Source organism: Adiantum capillus-veneris, chromosome 27 (assembly GCF_014529385.1).
Source record: "Adiantum capillus-veneris isolate H3 chromosome 27, ASM1452938v2, whole genome shotgun sequence".
Lineage (NCBI taxonomy): Eukaryota > Viridiplantae > Streptophyta > Polypodiopsida > Polypodiales > Pteridaceae > Adiantum > Adiantum capillus-veneris.
In genome coordinates, this window is record NC_140957.1 from 71,912,524 (window position 1) to 71,933,058 (window position 20,535).

The 20,535-nt window shown below is 43.9% G+C and overlaps 1 protein-coding gene across 4 annotated transcripts in view; it reads right to left on the reverse strand.

Moving 5' to 3' along the window:
* Positions 1-3,725: 3,725 nt before the first annotated feature.
* Positions 3,726-20,535, reverse strand: part of EMB1030 (Alanyl-tRNA synthetase, class IIc) — a 57,766-nt gene continuing 40,956 nt past the window's right edge. For all 4 annotated transcript variants that reach the window (XM_086503683.1, XM_086503684.1, XM_086503686.1 and 1 more), the window contains 8 exons: positions 7,325-7,459; positions 7,020-7,169; positions 6,817-6,927; positions 5,778-6,686; positions 5,160-5,432; positions 4,868-5,077; positions 4,282-4,430; positions 3,726-4,207 (listed from right to left, as the gene is read on the reverse strand). In XM_086503683.1, coding sequence (XP_086359809.1) covers positions 3,874-4,207; positions 4,282-4,430; positions 4,868-5,077; positions 5,160-5,432; positions 5,778-6,686; positions 6,817-6,927; positions 7,020-7,169; positions 7,325-7,459 — 2,271 coding nt within the window. In that variant the 3' untranslated portion in view covers positions 3,726-3,873. The remainder of the gene's footprint in view (positions 4,208-4,281; positions 4,431-4,867; positions 5,078-5,159; positions 5,433-5,777; positions 6,687-6,816; positions 6,928-7,019; positions 7,170-7,324; positions 7,460-20,535) is intronic.

Genomic DNA, 20,535 nt, shown 5'->3' on the forward strand with positions numbered 1-20,535 from the left:
TATCAAACAAGGTGAGACGTTGTGATGACCTACGCAATGCAAAGAAGAGCCGAATGAAAGAGATAGAGAAACGTTCGAGAGACAAAGAGAGAGCGAGATTGAAGAAAGAAAAAAGACCTTAGCATTCATCGATCATGAAGAGCATGCCTTATCTTTGGTAAAGAATATTCCTTACCCGAAAGATGTGATTTTTATAAAAATAACACCCAAAAGTAATGGTTAAAAGGACACATGGCAATTTTGTGGTAAGGCCCTATGTAAACCAAAAGCATCTAAGGCCACCAAAGAGTCTTTTGACCCACGTGCATTAAAGTCTTGGATGTCCATAGTGAGGATGATGGCGGTAGGCAAGGTTGCTCTATATCATACATTTTACCCATTTTTTTGGTGAATATGTGAATTGCCCTCTAATAATTTATTAAACCTCTTAAATTTTGATGGGTCAGGGAGCTAATTATGTCTTTAAATGACAGAAAGTGATTAAAAGGGGGTTTATGATTGAGAGTCAAGCAATCTCGTTTGTTAAAACAAGCGGGTGCATTGAGAGTGGAGCAAGGGTGAACTAGGACATCCTACCTTGCGCCTAATTTAGCCTCAGTTCAATGAAGAAGACCACCCCTAACCATAGTGAGGCCTTCAAATACCAAAGAATGGTAGGTTTTGCATTGTCATTTTTATCTCAATGTCAGTGTCGATGTCAAGCCTCCAAAATGACAATCCAAAAAGAGTATGATTTGTATCTTACGTCATAGTTCCTTCCTAATTTGTTTGCTTTTAAATCTGTGTTTGCCAAGTAAATAATCCTTTTTCATTCAAAGATACTTCTCTTCCATGTTTATGTAGTCTTCAAATCAAAACATACAATAGTCCATGCAAAATACATTAAAAAGTGTTGAAGGAGTTTTAAAATTTAAAGGTAGAACACGATGGGTAGGCATCTTTAAAATCTCCACTTAAAGGTAACTTAGTGAACAAAATGTACTATGAATTTTATGTTGCAGTGGGAATGGTATGCTTTTAAATATAGGGGAGTATTGTGCACACACCCATATGCAAGGAAACTTGCATGGCAGCGTGAAAATGGAACAACATTAGTGATATACAATAATCGTGTCAGTTATGGTTAGAAATATCAAACTAGACAACTTCTAAACCGTCTTATGTTTTTTGGCTTTCTAAAAGAATCCCTTAGTGTTGTGTTGGGTTAGGGAGACTTTCATTGTTTTCAGTGCATGATGGAGACTTACCTTTCATTTCACATACGGACATGTCTTTACTTTTCTTACATTCTATTGTTTAAGAATGCTAAAGTGAAGCTTCACCTTGCATAATTTTAGTAAATTTTACACACACACACACACATATATGTTTTTTTTTTGCATTCTATTGTTTCAGAATGCTAAAGTGAAGCTTCACCTTGCATAATTCTAATAAATTCTATACACATATATAATAATTAGTTCTTTTTATTTCACCTTTCATTTCACAACTTCACATGGCTTTACATTTCTTGCATTTTATAGCTTGATTCCAGTCGGTGTTAACGTTCAACAAAGTCTCTTTTATGAAGCGGCTGTTGATCGAGTTTTCTCCTAACAGAAAACCGAGAATACTAGCACAATTTTTTAGATTTGTAGAATTTTTGGACGACTTTCTCACACCTTTCATCGGTTTTTCTTCCGTTTACCATGGTTTGCAGCTAGCTAGTCTCGATTTTCAATCGGCTCAAGACTAAGCTGAGGCAATCCTTTTCCAAACACTGATGCCAGTTTAATTCAACGTAACAATTTATCACTTTCTTATTGTTTTTGAAAGCCGTCGTGACCCCGACACTTGTTTTAGAGGTACAATGTTGAGTTTGAAACATCTGAATTACAAGAACAAAAATCGGTATCAAGTCTAAAACAAGCTAACACTTAGATGAGAAGAAAGAAACTTATGTATCTATGTGTGTGTGGAGGATGGGTCACCACTCGTTTCATTAATTACTACATGATGACACATTACTTGATAGCAGCAATGGATGCTCATAGACACAAGTTGATTCGCCAATGGAAGGTTAAATTAGCATATCTAAATCGACACCTCAAGGAGGAGATGTCTATGTTTTAACCATAGGGTTTAAGATTCCCTACCTAAAGAACAAGTATGCATGTTCAAGAAGCTATTGTGTAGAATGGAATAGACTCCTAGAGCATGGTGCTCACGAATATTTTGTTGCAAAGGTATGCTTTAGATGCTAACTTCCATTCATATAGGAAAGGGGGGGCGAAGCTGTCATAGTTGTACGAATGGACAACCTTTATATAGGATGTAATGGGACTATAGTCACAAAACAAGAGAAGCTTTGTGCAAAAGTGAGAGATGGTAGACTTGGGCTTTTGATGCACTATTGAAGTTTGGATGAATTATCCACCTTTCAACAAAATTATGGAGATCTTGAAGGCATTTGGCATGTACCAAATGTAAGGAGATAGATACACATGTGAGGTTAATTCAAAGTTGACTAGCAAAGATACTTTCACCACTTGCAAACATCTCGAGTTACAAGAACTTGGTTGGTGGTCTTTTTGGCTTGTGTACCACCAAAGAATAGTAAACTAAAGACTAAAGCAAGAACTAAGTCCCAAACTTTACCCCAATTTTGTCTAACTTTTGTATTTTTTTAAAGTTATATCTTCGGGACCCTAAGCCTCATGCTTATACATGATGTATTTTTTAGTAATCATATGGTTCTAGGACCTCCAATCTCATTTGTTTCATGCCTTTACAAAGAAACCATGCCCATCTTCCTTAGTGGAAAAGCTCTCCCTCTTACTCACACAAAGCAATCATGCCCCATCGTCCTAGGAAACAAAATCTTTTGTAAGTGACATTGTAGGTTTCTATGTATCTTATAGTAAGGTAACATCTATCTTTCTCTTTTTGAGGTAGAGCTGAAATTGGACAAGATCTGTGGGGAGTTCAACCTGGGTTTTTCAGATCAAGTTTTAGAGAAAATACACAGAAAGAGGACTCACCTCTGCTGTCGAAGAAGCTTGGTTCTTTTGGTCACAATCTTGTTGGAGACGCATCATTCTCTTGGCTTCAAACCATTGATACATTGCCTATTGCGGATGATTAATCAAGATCTCAACCAAATAGAAATTGGATCTGCTTTTCATATTGGTGTTCGTCGTTTGCTTTCAATTCTGAAACCAGGTTTCTACAACAGATTCATTTGCTGCCTCAATTTTGAATTCTTGGCATGTTCTATCTTCGCTCGCACTCAACTTTGAACTTCTCCTATGACTTTATTTAGCTTTGTAGGACTCCACACCAGTTTATTCATGTAGTGGGCTATCATTAATGTGGATGATCGCTCCTGGGGGATTGCTCCTACACCTTTTGTATGGCCCCATTTCATTTAGTCCTGAGGTGAGGCTTGACCTTAAGAAACCCTGTCTGACAATAGAGGACTTGAGAAGAGGTCAAAATCTTCTGTATGCAATTCACGGGAACTATGACGACCTAGAAGGCCAAAGTGCATTCCAACAAGACAGCAGTGAATGCACTGTCCTCAACCTAAGCAAACGGCATTCCCGAAGACAGAATTCAGAAAATACCAATAAGGCTCTTGTTTCCCTTGTGTGTGTGTGTGTGTGTGTGTGTGTGTGTGTGTGTGTGTGTGTGTGCGCGCGCACGAGAGAGAGAGAGAGAGAGAGAGAGAGAGAGGAAACAAAATATAGCATCTGAAAACACCCTTTATACATAAACATAACATTTTAAAAATGTTGGACTATACATTATGTTCGCTTCATGACAGAACACCCCAAATGAAGGGAACAAATGGTCTTATGAATCTACAAGGACATGGATAATGCGCAAAGTAAACTAGCTTGACTTAGACAAGGCGGTTTCAAGCTCATCCTTGGCCTTCTGCATGGCCTCAGGGAGCTTTTCAGGTAGCTTTCCACCAGCCTGAGCAAAATTCGGCCTTCCACCGCCACCGCCTCCACAAATGCGGGCTATCATGCCCACAAATTTTCCTGCATTCAGCCCATGCCCTACTACCTTGGGGCCAAATGATGCCACCAAGCTTACTTTCCCATCGCCCATAGCGCTACCAAGAACAACGGCACCTAGATCACCGAGACTCTTACTCACAAACTCAGCAGCCACTTTCAGAGCGTCTACGTCTGCAACATCCAGAACTCCCACTACCATCCTGCATAGAAACCACATTTTGTTACTATTTTAGCATATGCAGCTGATAGTGCAAAAAATCTTTTGCAATATTACCTGTATGGTCCCACGACAAGAGGGGAGCTCGCAAGCACCTCCGCCTTCATCACAGCAAGTTTAGCTTGTAGGTCAGTGGCTTCATTTCGAGCAGCCTTTATCTCATCAAGTAGGGTTGATACCCTAGTTGGTAGATCTTCAGCTCTGACCTGACAAAGATTATGCATGCACAGAAGAGCATGAAATGCAGGCCTAAAGCTAGCCCATGAACTCTAGAATCAAGATGATACTTCAAGACTAGATCGAAAGCCATCAAATTGCAAGCAGTCTATTCCATTTGCAATAAACAAGGTTCCCTCGATATAGGAAGGCACACAAAATGCAGGAGGGGGACTTTTTACGTCGGGCTACAGCGGATGGGGTGCTTTTTCTTGTGTACGTGTGTCCTTTCTCAACAGTAAGCAAGAGGGAGATAGCTCGATGGCAGATGATTAACCAGCAGGCCATTACGCCAATACAATGTATTGACGTTTCTTATGCCCTCTTCAATCACCGACCCGAAAATTTAGCACCAACCTAGAAGTGCATAATTTCTAGGAAAAATACAGGGTTATGTACTTCCTGATATAGAAGTAAAAATCAGTACCTTAAGACATGAAGATAGCTGTTTAACCACCCTATCTCTTGCAATGGCATACTCCACGAAAGCAGGTCCAGCTACAGCTTCAATGCGTCGAATACCTGAAGCTATTCCTTGCTCAGAGATAATCTTGAAACCTTGGATTTCGGAGGTATTAGTAACATGAGTGCCCCCACACAGCTCTAAAGAAATACCAGGTACCTCAACAACTCTAACCTGCACAAAAATGCAGAGAATTATTCTACAATCAAAAATTTAGTCTTACCCATCAAATGCTGCTCCCAATCAAGAGACTCACCTGTTCTCCATACTTCTCGCCAAACATTGCAATGGCCCCAGCTTTCTTAGCTTCAGCAAGACCCATTACATTGGTTTGTAAAGGTACTGCCATACCAATCCATTCATTGATGAAATCCTCAGCCTTGAAGACTTCATCTTCAGTCATGGGTCTTGAAAGGTTAAAATCAAACCGCAACCTATCAAAGGCTACTAATGAGCCTGCTTGAGAAACATCCTTTCCAATAATCTTCTTCAATGCCGATTGCAAAAGATGTGTGGCAGTGTGATGTGCCTGAGCCAGAACCAATTTGGTCAGTTCCATCATGTTACTAAACGTCATGACATTACTTGAAAAACCTAATGTTACATAGAGCAGCAAGAGAAACGGGTGGAGTGAACCCGTGCATGCACAAGGAGATAGAAAAGCATTCAATGCACAAACACAGAGCATGAATTGCAAGATTGATAGCACAAAGAGAAGCGTGATCTGCACTACAAGTTGCCACCCTAATAAGCATTGGACATCCCCTCCATACACTGGTGTGTAAATTCACACCCCAATCTCCCTTCCCCCCCCCCTTCCAATAAAAAAAACACAGTATACACACACACAGAGAACAGGAAGATGAAAAATGACCTGGGCTCGTTGCCTTAGTCTTGTGTTGACTTTTGCATCCACACTTCCACCCATTTCAATCGTCCCTTCTTGCACTATACCCTTGTGAAGAAACAAACCGCCACCGACCTTCTGCACATCTGTGACATTGACTGCACCTGCTCCTTGGACAGTTAAGATCCCGTGATCACCAATCTGACCTCCAGACTCTGCATAGAAAGGCGTCCTATCCAGTATTAATTCAACCTCACTTCCTTCAGATGCATGCGTGATAGGAAACCCTTCAGACAGAAGTGCAACGATAGATGCAGAGCTTTGAAGGGTAGCATAGCCCAAAAATTCAGTGAGTGGCACCTTGGCAGAAAGATCCCCAAGTGTGCCATCTGCATAAAGCTTTACAGTGTTATGAGCAGCTTGGGACTGCCGCCTTTGTACTTCCATCTCAGTTTCAAAGCCTATTAAATCTATCGTTACCCCTCGTTCTGCAGACACTTCTTCTGTGATCTCTACTGGGAACCCAAATGTGTCATATAAAGTGAAAACATCTTTTCCAGAAAGCCTTGCAACAGTATTAGTTTGTCCATTAGCTCGTGCAAGTGCTTCCTGTAGAAGCTGCTCCAGAAGCTTCTCCCCCCTCTCAAGAGTTTGCACAAATCGAATCTCTTCTTTGCGCAGTTCCTCATAAATACGATTAGCATTTTGCTGTACATCCGGATCCACATTCTTGCTCATCTTTATTACCACCTTCGCAATAGTAGGCAAAAATGCTCCCTCAACATCACCTTGCCCGTCGCCTTTTATTCCAAGCAGACGCCCCATACGAACCACTCTTCTAATGAGACGCCTGACAATATACCCTCTGCCTATGTTGGACGGAGTAACTCCATCGGATATCAAGTACACAACAGCACGAGAATGATCTCCAATTACCTGTAAGGGTCAAACTTGGTGAAAGATACAACCTAGAATCAAAAGATCTCAAAATCTTCTTGTTCTTCAGAAATAGAAACTAGGATGGGGGCCTTCTAATATAGATTCTGAAAAATGAAAGCAGCATCACCTTTAAGTAAGTCTTGACCTTCTCTGATCCATTTGAATATGTCAAGCCAGCAAGATTTGCTGCACATTCTATTACAGGAAAAATTAAGTCTGTTTCATAGTTATTTGGCACCTGCCTTTTTAAAATGTGAGACAAACAACAGTTTGTCAGGAATACGCATGAGTTTATTTGCTCTTATGAAAAAAGGTGCTACAAAACTTAACCTTTTGAAGTATTTGTGCTAAACGCTCAAGGCCCAATCCAGTATCAATATTCTTATTCTTCAGAGGCTCTAAAACTCCATCTTCTTTCCGATTGTACTGCATAAACACTAAATTATAGAACTCTATAAACCTTGAATCATCTCCGAGATCCTGTGGCATAAGAAAGTTGCCAAAATGAGAAACCAAATCACAAAATGGTGAAGGAACAAGTGCAACTATGCAGAATGCAGCTCCCAGCAACCAACTTAGTCCTTTGTTAACCACAAAGGTGAAAAAGCAAGCAACTTTTAAATAGTCTCGATTACCGCATTGGCAAGTCCCCTTTCAGGATGAAAATCGTAATAGATTTCTGAACAAGGCCCACAAGGACCAGTGGGGCCGCTAGACCAAAAGTTGTCTTCTTCCCCCATGCGTTTGATCCTGTCCTCTTGGATACCAACCTGTGAGTTAAGAGAACTCATTCAATGCTTGTCAATTACATATAAGAAAGTATTTTCATCCTAACTCAACAGAAAGAGAAGAAAATCAAGACCCCCCAGAGCTCGAAATTTACAGTAAATTATGTGCAAACCACGTTTCAACTGCCAATCTTACCTCAGGAGGCGAAGCTTCTAATTCTAACATCAAAAGAGTTACAATACAACAAGCCAAGTAAAAGACATCTACGTCATGGTCTGAGATTTGGAATGAATTTTTCTGTGATTTGTCATGTGATGTCCTGTGATGTGACTGTCGTTTTGTACAAGTGCTAGATCTGTCGTGTGTAGTGCGTCGGCACTCACAGTCAGTGTCTACTAAGACAGATTATGGCCTCTTATCTGTTTTGCAGGCGTAATCGAGGGCGATTCCAATTCTTTCAAGAGGGGGGAATGTCACAAACTGATGACATGGCAGTGCCCGAAGACACACACACAGCACGGACTGCTGACGTGGCACTGTATGGACACCCGCCTTTTGCGTTGACTGGCTGACATGTCAACTATACGGAAACCCGTAATTTACGCTGACTTGTTGACGTGGAAGAGCATACGGATTTCCTGATTTTAGCTGACAATGCTCACGTGGCAGTTGTACGGAATTCTGCTTTTAGCGCAGGCTGTTTTTTACTGGCAGATTTTAGACCAGTTGATTTTGGGACAGTTTGCTTTTGAATTTGAAAGCTTATGGGGCTTTGCTTTTAGCATCCCTTGTAACTCTTTAAAAGTGACCCTATGGGCTCACTCTGCAGAGCATCTGGACGCAAAGTCTAAGAACAAGCACCGCGGGTTCGATTGTACTCTGCTCAAAGATTAATATAAACCTAAATACCGAAAGGGGCGCCAATCTTTGGGGCCAATATCTCTTGGCAAGGAACTACCTCGGGCCGTGTCGACTCTCTTATAATCTGTGAAGTATTTTGACGTGAATCTCTGCTCTGCCGCGATAGAATCTTGACTTGGGGTGTCGAAGTTTGTGACAGTTGTAGTGGCCAACCAAGTGTTGTTGGCTACTATGTGGTACATTACATCTTGTTAGATCTTCTCGAGCTCTTGCATCAGCCAAAAAGAGAGGCTGATCACGGACTTTCTTTGGTCAGGGCGCGACACTCAGATAGCTTGGGCCAAAGTAGCATGGCAGGTCATCACTCTACCTTGTTCTCAGGGGGGGTTGGGGATCATAGATCCAACACATCAGAGCAGAGCCCTTCTTTGGAAGTTTGTTGTCAGAGGATTGCTTCTAGGGGAGGAGCCCTGGAACGAGTTTTTGCTTCACTGGCTTCGAGCTGGAGTGCCTCAGGCAGGAGGCCCTTGGAGACCTTCCATCAAATGGATCTTTACAAAGATGCGCAGAGTTGGTATGAGCAAGAGTGTCACAAATTGATGATGTGGTAGTGTCCGGAGACACACGCGGATGATGTGGCAGCCAGTACGGACGCCAAGATTATGCGTTGACTGGCTGGCGTGGCAACGTACAGACCCTCCGCTTTTTACGTTGACTAACTGTACGGATTTCCGCAGTCTACACTGATTTGCTTATGTGGCAGTGCGTACGGATTTCCGCAATTACCGCTGGCTGCTCTTGGCTGGCAAATTTTAGAGAGAATGATTTTGGGAGCCGCTGCCTTTGATTTTAATGCTTTTGGGGCTCTGCTTTTACCAACCCTTGTAAAACCTTTATAAGTGACCCAAGGGGCTCACTCTACAGAGCAGGAGGGCTGCATCTTTTCTAAAAGGAAATGCTCGAACATGGTGGTCCACTCTTCTTCTGAGAAAAGAAGCTCCAGTCAAGTGGTTGAAATTCGAACGGCTCTTTATTTCTTCTTGGCTGACCCAGGAGTACGAACGGGATGTAAGAATCGCTTGGAACCATCTTCCGATGACCAAGGGAGATTCTTTGGACACATATTGCGAGAAGTTTTGGGACTCTTTTCTACCAACCTCTTCATTTAAGAAGGTCGCCTGACCAAGGGAGATTCTTTGGACGCATATTGCGAGAGGTTTTGGGACTCTTTTCTACCAACCTCTTCATTTAAGAAGATCGCCTTTAAGGAACAGATTAAGCGGTTTTGCTGCGCACTCCCTACAAAGATCCGAGATTACTGCCTTGAACAAAAGTCGGATTCTATTCAAGAACTAATGGGTCATGCGAAACAGGGTGTCTCAATACATTCGGGGAATTTGACTTACCCCACTGATGAGATCTTGACTCAAAGGACCAGACAGACCTCCAACAATGAAAGTAGAAAGAAAGAGAATTCTCAAGAAAAGAAGGATACACGACCCCGACTGACTCTTCGAGAAAGGGCTAACTATCTCAAAGAGGGGAAGTGTTTTGGTTGCGGGGAGCAAGGGCACATCTCCGCAAAGTGCCCCAAAAAGGCACAACAAGGACAGACTGAAGACAGGCCAGAGAGTTCTAGAGCAGCCAAGGAACGTGGCAGAAAAGGCAAGATGAAAGCAGGTACCAAATTGCATGGGAACCGACCCAAGCCAGATAGATGAAAGTACAATACTTTGCCGAGCTTGGGGCAAAGTGAAAGATCAGGAAGCCCTTATCTTTTTCAATGGAGGAGCCAAGGCCAACTTCATTTCACTTGAATTGGTGGCACGGCTCGAGATTACGCCCGACAGGATGGGACCACCAGCGGAGGCAATTCTAGCAGCGCCCGGACGGGATATAGCCATTATGCCTGTCATTGGCAAACTTCGTTTGCAATGTCAGGAGTATTAAGGACACGATGACTTTTACATCATGCCTTTGGAAGGGTGTGACGTCCTCCTAGGAATCCCTTGGTACCATAAGAACAACGCCGTGGTCAACTATCGGGCCAAGAAAGCAACTTTGACAAATGAAAAGGGCAAAAAAATTGTACTAGATGTAAAACTGAAGGAGGAGTCAGTTTCTATTGTATTGGTTTCGTCCATTTTCAAATTAATGAAATCTGGTCTTTTTGTTTACTCGATCTATTTGAAAGAGTTGAATGATGAACACAGAAAGAACATGTCCGAACTAGACAAAGAACGCTAAGATTTTTTCCACACACATGCTGATTGTTTCTCTGAAGGCCTGCCAAGCGAGTTACCCCCATCTCGTCCACATCTCTGATCAGAAGACTCAATGGGAATTGTTTTTGCCTTTGGTGGAATTTGCCTACAACAACACGGTTCACTCTTCGACAAGGAAGGCGCCATTTGAGATAATCGAAGGCGATCTGGAGGTTCCATGTCACAAAGTGATGACGTGGCGGACAGCAGAAACCCTAATTTCTGCCAGAAACCCTAAAATTCCTGCAAACCCTAATTTTTGCCAAAAACCCTAAATTCCGGAAATCGCGGAGGCGGATTATTAAAAAAAAAAAAAAATTTGGAAAATGATGAGCGACGCGAATTTTGCTTTTGCTTTTTTTTTATAAAAAAAAAAGAGAAAAGACTCTCTAAGAGAGAGAGAGAACTGATGCTTTTGATTTTAAAAGCTTTTGGGGCTCTGCTTTTGGGCATCCCTTGTAACCTTTAAATTAGTGGTGAGGGCCTCACTTCTCAGGGCATCTGGACGCAGAGTCTGAGAGTGAAACCCTAACCGCTCTCTTGTACTTTGATGATTGATTAATACAAAAAGAAATACCGAAAGGGGCGCCAGTCTTTGGGGCCAATATCTCTAGGCACGGAACTCCGCCGGGCCAGTGCAAATCTATTGTGATCTGTGAATTGTTTTGAAGTGGTTATTTGGTGCTGTCGCGGTTGATTCTTGACTTGGAGTGTCCAAGTTTGTTACAGTGGTATCAGAGCACGGCCGATTTCTCTTCTACGGGAAATCCGATCCCCGAATATTTTTTTCCGCGGCACCTATGGCTTCAGGCAATGATCAGTCGACTCCCTTTGCATCTGGAGATGCGGGCTGGGATCACAACGAAGATTCAGACAGAGAGTATGGCCCGCCTCGGCCTACTCAGGCGGAGCAAACAGAGATGGAGCGTCGTCAATTGATTGGTGATGCAACAAAGATGATGCTCAATTTTGCCAAGGACCCGAAGATGGTAAAATATATGAACCAGACCTCTTTGAAAGAGGTACAGATGGAGTGGCAGAGAACCACAACACCACTCTTGAAACCCGCTCTCAAGAAACCTTCTACCTCCAAGAAATATACGGAGAAGGAACTGGAGAACGTGGTTGATGCACGGATTGCTCAGCTTTTCGACGTGCAAAAGAAAGGCAAAAAGCACGGCAAAAAGCACGGCAAAAAGCAGAACAAAGGTACTGACTTCCCGGGATATTTGGGTCGTCAGTCGACATTCGACAAAGCAAAGAAACGGAAGAAGCGTGTTCGATTTGAAGGAGTACCCAGTTCTTCTTCTTCTTCTTCTGACAGTTCTTCTAGCTCCTCGGATTAGAGCAAAGAAGACAGAAAAAAAGCAAAAAGCGAAGCAAGACACAAAGCTTCGGAACGGGCAAGAAAAAGGCAAAGAAGGCTACATCTCGCCCAAAGACTGACAGTTCTACTGAGGATTCGTCTACAGACAGCTCAGATTCCGATGACGGAAAGTTTTATGCGAACAAGAAGAATTTTTACAAAGCCAACCAGTATGACTTTCTCGAAGATAACAGCAAGAAAGTCCGAGAGTTTAAGGAAGGTGGCCACTCGATCAAGTTTGATACTTTTCAGGATACTCAGATGCTTCGAAGGCTTTGTCTCTTATACAGCAGTTTGACATCGCTTTCGCGGGAGGACGCATGCTCGTACTTGGTGGTCCACGCTTCTATTAAGCAAGACTGTGCCAGTTACATGGCTGAAATTCAAGAGGCTTTTTATTTCTTCTTGGTTGACTCAAGAGTTTGAGCGAGATATACGAGCTGCTTGGAACCATCTCCGGATGACCAAGAGCGATACAGTGAATTCTTATTGTGAAAGATTCTGGAGCTCTTTTCTACCCGCCTCTTCATTCAAGAAGATCTCGTTCAGAGAACAAATTGAGCGGTTTACCTTGGGTCTACCTACAGAGATCCGAGATCACTGCTTGGAACAGAAGTCAGCTTCTATTCAGGAGTTGATGAGTCATGCGAAGCGGGGGCTTTGCCATTCACTCTGGCAGTCTGACCTACCCCACAGATGAGGCCATGACACAACGAGCCAAACAGACTTCTGGGAATGAAAGTAGAATGAAAAAGAGCAACCCAGAGAAAAAAAAAAGGATGCACGACCCAAGCTTACTCCTGAGGAGAGAGCTCGCTTCATCAGAGAGGGGAAGTGCTTTGGATGCGGGAAACATGGACATATTTCCGCAAAGTGCCCTGATAAGGCACAGAAAGAACAGAATGATAAAGACGACGACAGGTCTGAGAGTTCGAGAGCAGCTGAGGAATGTGGCAGAAAAGGCAGATAGAAAAGCAGAACTGGTACCACATGGCGTGGGACTTGCACCGAATCAAATGAATGAAAGTACAAACTTTGCCGTTTTTTTTTTTGGGGCAAAGTGAAGGATCAAGAAGCTCTTTTGAAGGAGCCAAGGCCAACTTCTTTTCACTTGGAATTGGCGGCTCGATTTGGAACTGCGCCCGACAGACTGACGCCACTGGCGGAGGTAGTTCGACTGGCACCCGGATGGGATGTTGCCATTACACCGAGCATTGGCAAACTTCGTTTGCAATGACAGGGGTGTTCAGGGCACGTGAGTGACATTCTACTCGGGATCCCTTGGTACCACAAGAACTACGCCGTGGTTGACTACCGGGCCGAGAAAGCGACTTTGATAAATGAAGGGCTTAGAGATTGTACTTGATGAACTTCAGTTTTCTTACTCATTCTTTTGGGAGAACTGAACCATGGATAAAAGTTGAATATGTTTTGACCTGAAGAAAAGAACGCCAAGATTTTTTTCTCCACGCTCATGCCGATTGCTTTTGAGAGGGCCTGAAGATCATACCATTGATCTGATATCTGGAAGCACACCACCGAATCGGCCACCTTATTGTGTGAGCCGAGTACAGAATGAAAAGATTATGAACTCAGTGAAAGACCTCTTGGAAAAGGGTCTTGTCCAGCTTAGTACTTCACCATATTGCTCTCCAGTGTTGTTGATTTTGAAGAAAGACAGATCTTGGAGAATGTGCATCGATTATAGCACTCTCAACGAAATCACCATCAAGAACAGATTTCCGATTCCTAGGATCGATGATATACTCGACAGGTTACAGGGATCCTCGTGCTTTAGCAGGATTGACTTGAAGAGTGGATATCATCAGATCAGGATAGCGCCAGGAGATGTCTACAAGACAGCTTTTCGGACGACTTTTGGGTTATTTGAGTTTTTGGTGATGCCTTTTGGCTTAACCAATGCTCCTGCGACATTTAACCGGATGATGGACAGGATTTTTCGAGAGTACAGGCTATTTGTTGGCACTTTCTTTGACGACATCATTGTTTTCTCGAAGAATGAGGCAGAACACAGAGATCATCTGCTTCAAGTCTTTTAGGCATTACGAGATCACACGCTAGTGATTAATGCAAAGAAAAGTGAATTTTTTCCTACCATGGATACACTTTTTGGGACACATTGTGTCAGCAACACAACAGGAGTGCAAATGGACCCGGCCAAGATAGAGACTATCCGTGATTGGCCCGATTTGAGGAATGTCCATGAAGTTAGAAGCTTCTTGGGACTATGTTCATACTACAGGCGGTTCATACGAAAGTTTGCAGAGGTTGCTTCCCCTTTGCATATCTTGACACAGAAAGGAGTACCTTTTTCGTGGGGACCCACAGAGGTGACTGCCTTTCAGACATTGAAAGAGAAATTGACTACGGGACCTATTTTGACTTTGCCGGACTTGCAGAAGTCATTCGAAGTATATTGTGATGCTTGTGGTCGTAGTCTGGGTGCGGTCTTGATGCAAGAAGGCCATGTCATAGCTTACGAGAGCCGTTTGTTCTCTAGGCCGGAGATGACAGCACAGATTTATGAGAAAGAGCTTTTGGCGGTTATCCATGCTCTTACTCAGTGGCGGCATTACCTACTCGGAGCGGATTTTATTGTCTTTACAGACCATCAGAGTTTGCGCTACTTCTTGTCACAGAAGCAGCTTTCGGAAAAGCAGATGCGGTGGGCGAACATCTTGTCACAGTTTCACTTCCAGATTGTCCATGTGCAGGGACAGAAGAATGTGGTGGCAGATGCTTTGTCTCGGAAACCGTTGGTTCTGGCTATTTCCGCGATACATCATAGGAGCTTCGAGGATATGGTCGATCAGTGTGCCACAGATACAGATTTTGCAGATATTTTCACACGGATACGGGATGGGGAGACAGTAGCTGGATACTCCCTTCGGGAAGGCTACTTGATGAAAAAGACTATGTTGTGCGTTACACAGCCGTTGAGGGAAAAGGTTATGACTGATTGCCACTGTCCACCTTTTACGGGTCACCGCGGCATTGCTACCACCATGAAAGGGGTAGAGAGAGATTTCTTTTGGCGGAGACTGAAGAAGGATGTGGAAGAGTTTGTGCGCAGTTGCTTGGTATGCCAGAAGGTCAAGTTTGACAGGCATAAGGCACAGGGATTGTTACAGCCTTTACCCATACCCACCCGCCCTTGGGAAAATATTGAAATGGATTTCATTTTTTTTTATCTCCCGAGAATACAGAATGATCACGATGATTTTCCGATTACATGGCACGCCTGAGACGATTGTCTCCGACAAAGACCCCAGATTTATGAGTTTGTTTTGGAAGGCAATTTGGGAGAACATTGGCACGTAGTTGCAGTTCTCGTCATCGTTCCACTTGCAGACTGACGGGCAATTTGAGATTGCCAATTCAGTGATTTTAGATTTATTGAAGTCTTGTATCTCGCATCAGAAGACTCAATGGGAAAAGAACTTACCTTTGGTGGAATTTGCCTACAATAACACGATACACTCTTCGACGGGGAAGACGCCATGAGAGATTGTTGAAACTGCTGCGAAGGTTCCATCCTTCCTGAGCACGAAAGATTAGAAATTTGAAGCGGATGAATATTCGCGAGATTTGGATACGGCTTTTGCCAAGGTTCACGAGACTTTACAGAAGTCTCAAGAACGACAGAAAAAGGCAGCGGATCGCCATCGTCGCGACTGGAAACTGAAGGAGGATGATTGGGTGCTCTTACTTTTGAGAAGGCACGCCTAAGAAAAAAAAAAAAAGGGAAAGGAGAGGCTTTTTCCAAAGCTTAGTATGTGATACTACGGACCTTTCCAGATTACTGACAAGATAAATGATGTCTCCTTCCGATTGGACCTGCCAGATACTTGGAGGATTCATAATGCATTGCATGTGAGTCTCTTGAACCCTGTTAAGGGTGATGTGCCTGATGATGGGGAGCCTGATGAGCAACCCGAAGTGGAAGAAAACGAGGAGATCCTTGTTCCTGAACAGATTTTGGCACATAATGATACGAAGAAAGGTAAAGTCCGAAGGCGGTTCTTGGTTAAGTTCAAGAACTTTCCTGCATTTGATGCGAAGTGGATGGAGGAGGAGGACCTAGCAGATACTCCTCGGATTGTGAAACTTTACCTCGATGTTTTGGTTTAGCATAGTCTACTCCAAACGGAACCCAGAAACTCAGCTTGGCCGAAGATCTGGTGCAGTGGGATGCACAAGAGGGGAGTCGCTCCACTCCTTTGTCAACAGATGCCTCGATTTTGATACTAAAGTCACTGATGTCTCTTAGAGCTTCAGGGATACTGAGAGCTGACAGTATTCTGCTGGATGACTTTATGAAATGGAATTCCTGATTATGATACTGATTTGTTCTTGACTTCTTGTGAGTGCAAGAACTGATAGCCGAAATGACTGCAGCATTTTGGTCTGATTGATCTCGAATAGACATGGTTGCAATAGGGGTTAGTCAATCGGACATCGATGAGGTCCCGATTGGACCTAGATGTGATTGCTAGCTACATTGCCGATAAATCATGGTCTAAGATCCGAATGAATGTTGAATGTCATGTGATGTCCTGTGATGTCTGGTGATGTCCTGTGATGTCGTGTGATGTGACTGTCGATTTTGTACATGTGCTAGATGTGTGTTCCTAGTACGTAGGTACTAACAGTCAGTGTCTGCTAAGACGGTTTATGGCTTTTGTCGGTTTTGCAGGCGTAATCGCGGTCGATTACAATGCTTTCAAGAGGGGGGTATGTCACAAAGTGATGACGTGGCGGACAGCAGAAACCCTAATTTCTGCCAGAAACCCTAAAATTCCTGCAAACCCTAATTTTTGCCAAAAACCCTAAATTCCGGAAATCGCGGAGGCGGATTATTAAATAAATAAATAAAAAATTTATTTTTTTTTGGAAAATGATGAGCGACGCGAATTTTGCTTTTGCTTTTTTTTTATAAAAAAAAAAGAGAAAAGACTCTCTAAGAGAGAGAGAGAACTGATGCTTTTGATTTTAAAAGCTTTTGGGGCTCTGCTTTTGGGCATCCCTTGTAACCTTTAAATTAGTGGTGAGGGCCTCACTTCTCAGGGCATCTGGACGCAGAGTCTGAGAGTGAAACCCTAACCGCTCTCTTGTACTTTGATGATTGATTAATACAAAAAGAAATACCGAAAGGGGCGCCAGTCTTTGGGGCCAATATCTCTAGGCACGGAACTCCGCCGGGCCAGTGCAAATCTATTGTGATCTGTGAATTGTTTTGAAGTGGTTATTTGGTGCTGTCGCGGTTGATTCTTGACTTGGAGTGTCCAAGTTTGTTACATTCCACCCTTCCTTAGCACTAAAGACAAGATTCTTGAAGCCGACCAGTACACGAGGGACTTGGACACTCCTTTTTGCCAAGGTCCGGGAGGCTTTAGCGAAATCTCAAGAACAAGATAAGAAGGCAACAGATCGACATTGAAGAGATTGGAAATTAAAGGAAGACGATTGGGTGCTCTTACGTTTTGAGAAGGCACGCCTAAGAAAACGGAAGGGAAAGGAGCGGCTTTTTCTAAAGCTTAGCATGAGGTATAATGGCCCTTTCCAGATAAAAGAAAGATAAATGATGTCTCCTTTCGACTCAAGCTGCCCGATGCTTGGAAGATTCACAATGCATTCCATGTAAGTCTATTGAAGCCTTTTTTAAGTGATGTGTCAATTGATGGGGAGCCAGAACACATACTAGTTCCAGAACACATTTTGGCACACCATGGCCTTTCTTCACCATGGGGGCCTTTCTTCACCATGGTCCAGGGTGTGCTCAGATGGCAATACCGTCCACCTGTGTGGCTTTTCCCTCCTCCCATCTCTTGATTTAGCCTCATTGTACATATGTTGTTTTTTCATTGGGAGAGTCTCCCCCTCAGGATTGTTGTAGCCCTCTCTTGTAGAGGTGGTTGTAGCCCTATGGGCAGTTTCATTAACTAATTGAAGGATCTTTTTCTCGGGGGGGAAAAAAAAAGATGAAAGGTAAAGGGATTCGACGGTTCTTGGTTAAATTCAAGAACTATCCCGCATTGGATGCGAAGTGGATGGAGGAGGAGGACCTAGCAGATACTCCTTAGATTTTGAAACTTTACCTTGAAGCATTCGGTTTAGCATAGTCTACTCCGATAGAGCAACGAATTCAGCAAGGGTGAATCTAGTGCAGCGGGTTTGCAAAAGAGGGGAGTTACTCCGCTCCTTTGTCAACAGATTACCTTGATTTTTGAATAAGGTCACTGATGTCCCCTTTGGGTTTCAAGGATACTACTGGGCGACCAGTATTTTGTTGTATGACTTTATGACACGGAATTCCCGAAAATGAATATGATTGACTTGTACTCTCTTACCTGATTTGTTTGAGTGCAGAAACTGAAAGACAATGACTGCAGCATTTCGGTCTAATAAATCTCTATAGACATGATCGCAATAAGAATTAGTTAATCGCGCATCAGTGAGGTCCGGACTGGATCTAGATGCGATTACTAAATATGTTGCTGGCAGTCATGGTCTGAGATTTGGAATGAATTTTTCTATGATTTGTCATGTGATGTCCTATGATGTCGAGTGATGTCCTGTGATGTGATTGTCGTTTTGTACAAGTGGTAGATGTGTCGTGTCTAGTGCGTCGGTACTAACAGTCAGTGTCTACTAAGATAGTTTATGGCCTTTGTCTGTTTTGCAAGAGTAATCGAGGGCGATTACAATTCTTTCAAGAGGGGGGTTCGTTACAAATTGATGATGTGGCAGTGCCCGGAGACACACACATGTGCGGATGGCGTGGCAGCCAGTACGGACGCCCGGATTATGCGCTGATTGGTTGGCGTGGCAACGTACGGACCCTCTGCTTCTTATGCTCACCAATTGTACACATTTCCGTAGTCTACGCTGATTTACTAACGTGGCAGTGCGTACGGATTTCCGCAATTACCGCTGGCTGCTCTTGGCTGGCAGATTTGATTTTAATGCTTTTGGGGCTCTGCTTTTACCAATCCTTGTAAAACCTTTATTAGTGACCCAAGGGGCTCATTCCACAAAGCATTTGGACGCAAAGTCTGAGAGCGAGCACCCACGGGCCGGTTGTACTTTGCTCAAAGATTAATATAAAAGAAATACCGAAAGGGGCGCCAGTCTTTGGGGCCAGTATCTCTTAGCACGGAACTATGTTGGGCCAGTGTCGACTCTCTTTTGATTTGTGAAGCGTTTTGAAGTGAATCTCTGTTGTGTCGCAATAGGATCTTGACTTGGGGTGTCCAAGTTTGTTACAAGGAGACTGGAGAATTGTTTTGCTGCCAGCCAGCTTCGCTCTTGGGAGCAGCTACGGAGAGGCTTGGTGCAGCACCAGTCTACCTACACGGAGGAGCGCTTGAGACAGTCCCTTGTTTGGAACCCCATGGTCAGCACTGAGAGAGGCCACTTGGTTGGTAGTAGGCCTCATGTTTCTTGGGGTCCCATGGCAGAGGGTCCAACACGCACTCTAGGTGATTGGCTTCAATTATTAGGTTTACCAGAGGAGTTACAGAGCATCCAACTGCAGGGCATGAGAGGGGTGCAGAGCATGTGTCAGTACATTACAGAGGCAGTACCCGTTGAGTGGCTCACACCTCTAGAGAGGGCAGCTCCCAGATGGATGGGGACCTTCATGCAATTGGAGGTCCTCATCTCAGTTCGAGATTGCTCAGAGACCGTACCCTCCATGTTCTTCGAGATACAGGGCGAGGGTCGACTACACAGAGTCTCAGTAGAGGCTCCACAAGTTGCAGAGTGTTGTTTTCAGAAGATCCAAGCGTGGGCATCTGCAGGAGGACTTGTGACATCTATCCTGACCCAGTAGCTCTAGAGACTAGCCATTGGAGGCTTTGGGCTTGGGAGAGCCATCCACTGGCACGAGTGCAGTGGGATCCTGGAGAGTGGTTTTGGAGAGACCCTTTCTCCTTAGCCGACCATCCAGGGGTCCCTTTCTTTAAGTACACTGTTCGACTGGGACGTCAGATACTCGCACCACGGAGAGAGGCTCGTCCTGTTGCAGGACCTCATTGGTAGAGGAGGGTCTCAAAGCTGACTCGCTGAGTTCTTGTCAGCCTTTTGGGCGAGGTTGTGGGATGCCAGACAGCCGAGGCGAGTCACTTTGTTCCAGTGGCTAGTTGCACATAGAGCTACAACAGTGGAGAGTTGGCTAGTACATAGTGGCCTTTCAGCAGCATGTGACATGCGTAGCTTGTGACCATCCTTTGGAGAGTCAGCGTTGCTGTTTGTGGGACTGACCTATGGCACAACAAGTTTGGCTTCGGGTCCATCAGCTGATGTCAGCTCTTTCCACAGCACGACAGTTTACTTGGGGGGCAGTCGGCCTACACTCCAGCCTACTACAGAGCTTACCCCACAGGAGTGGTGCAGTGACACTCTAGTTCATTTGGCGGGCCGGCTGCTTCCGCATCTTCGAGGCTCGCCGTGTGCCACCAGCGGAGACTATTTGAGATTTTTGGTTGGAGTTGATTCATAATCTCAAAAGGGACAGTTCAAGAGACTTCGGGGCAGCTCCGACCACATGCGGGAGCGTAGAGAGGAGTTCCTTCGACTCTAGCACCCTGGGACATTCTTCAAC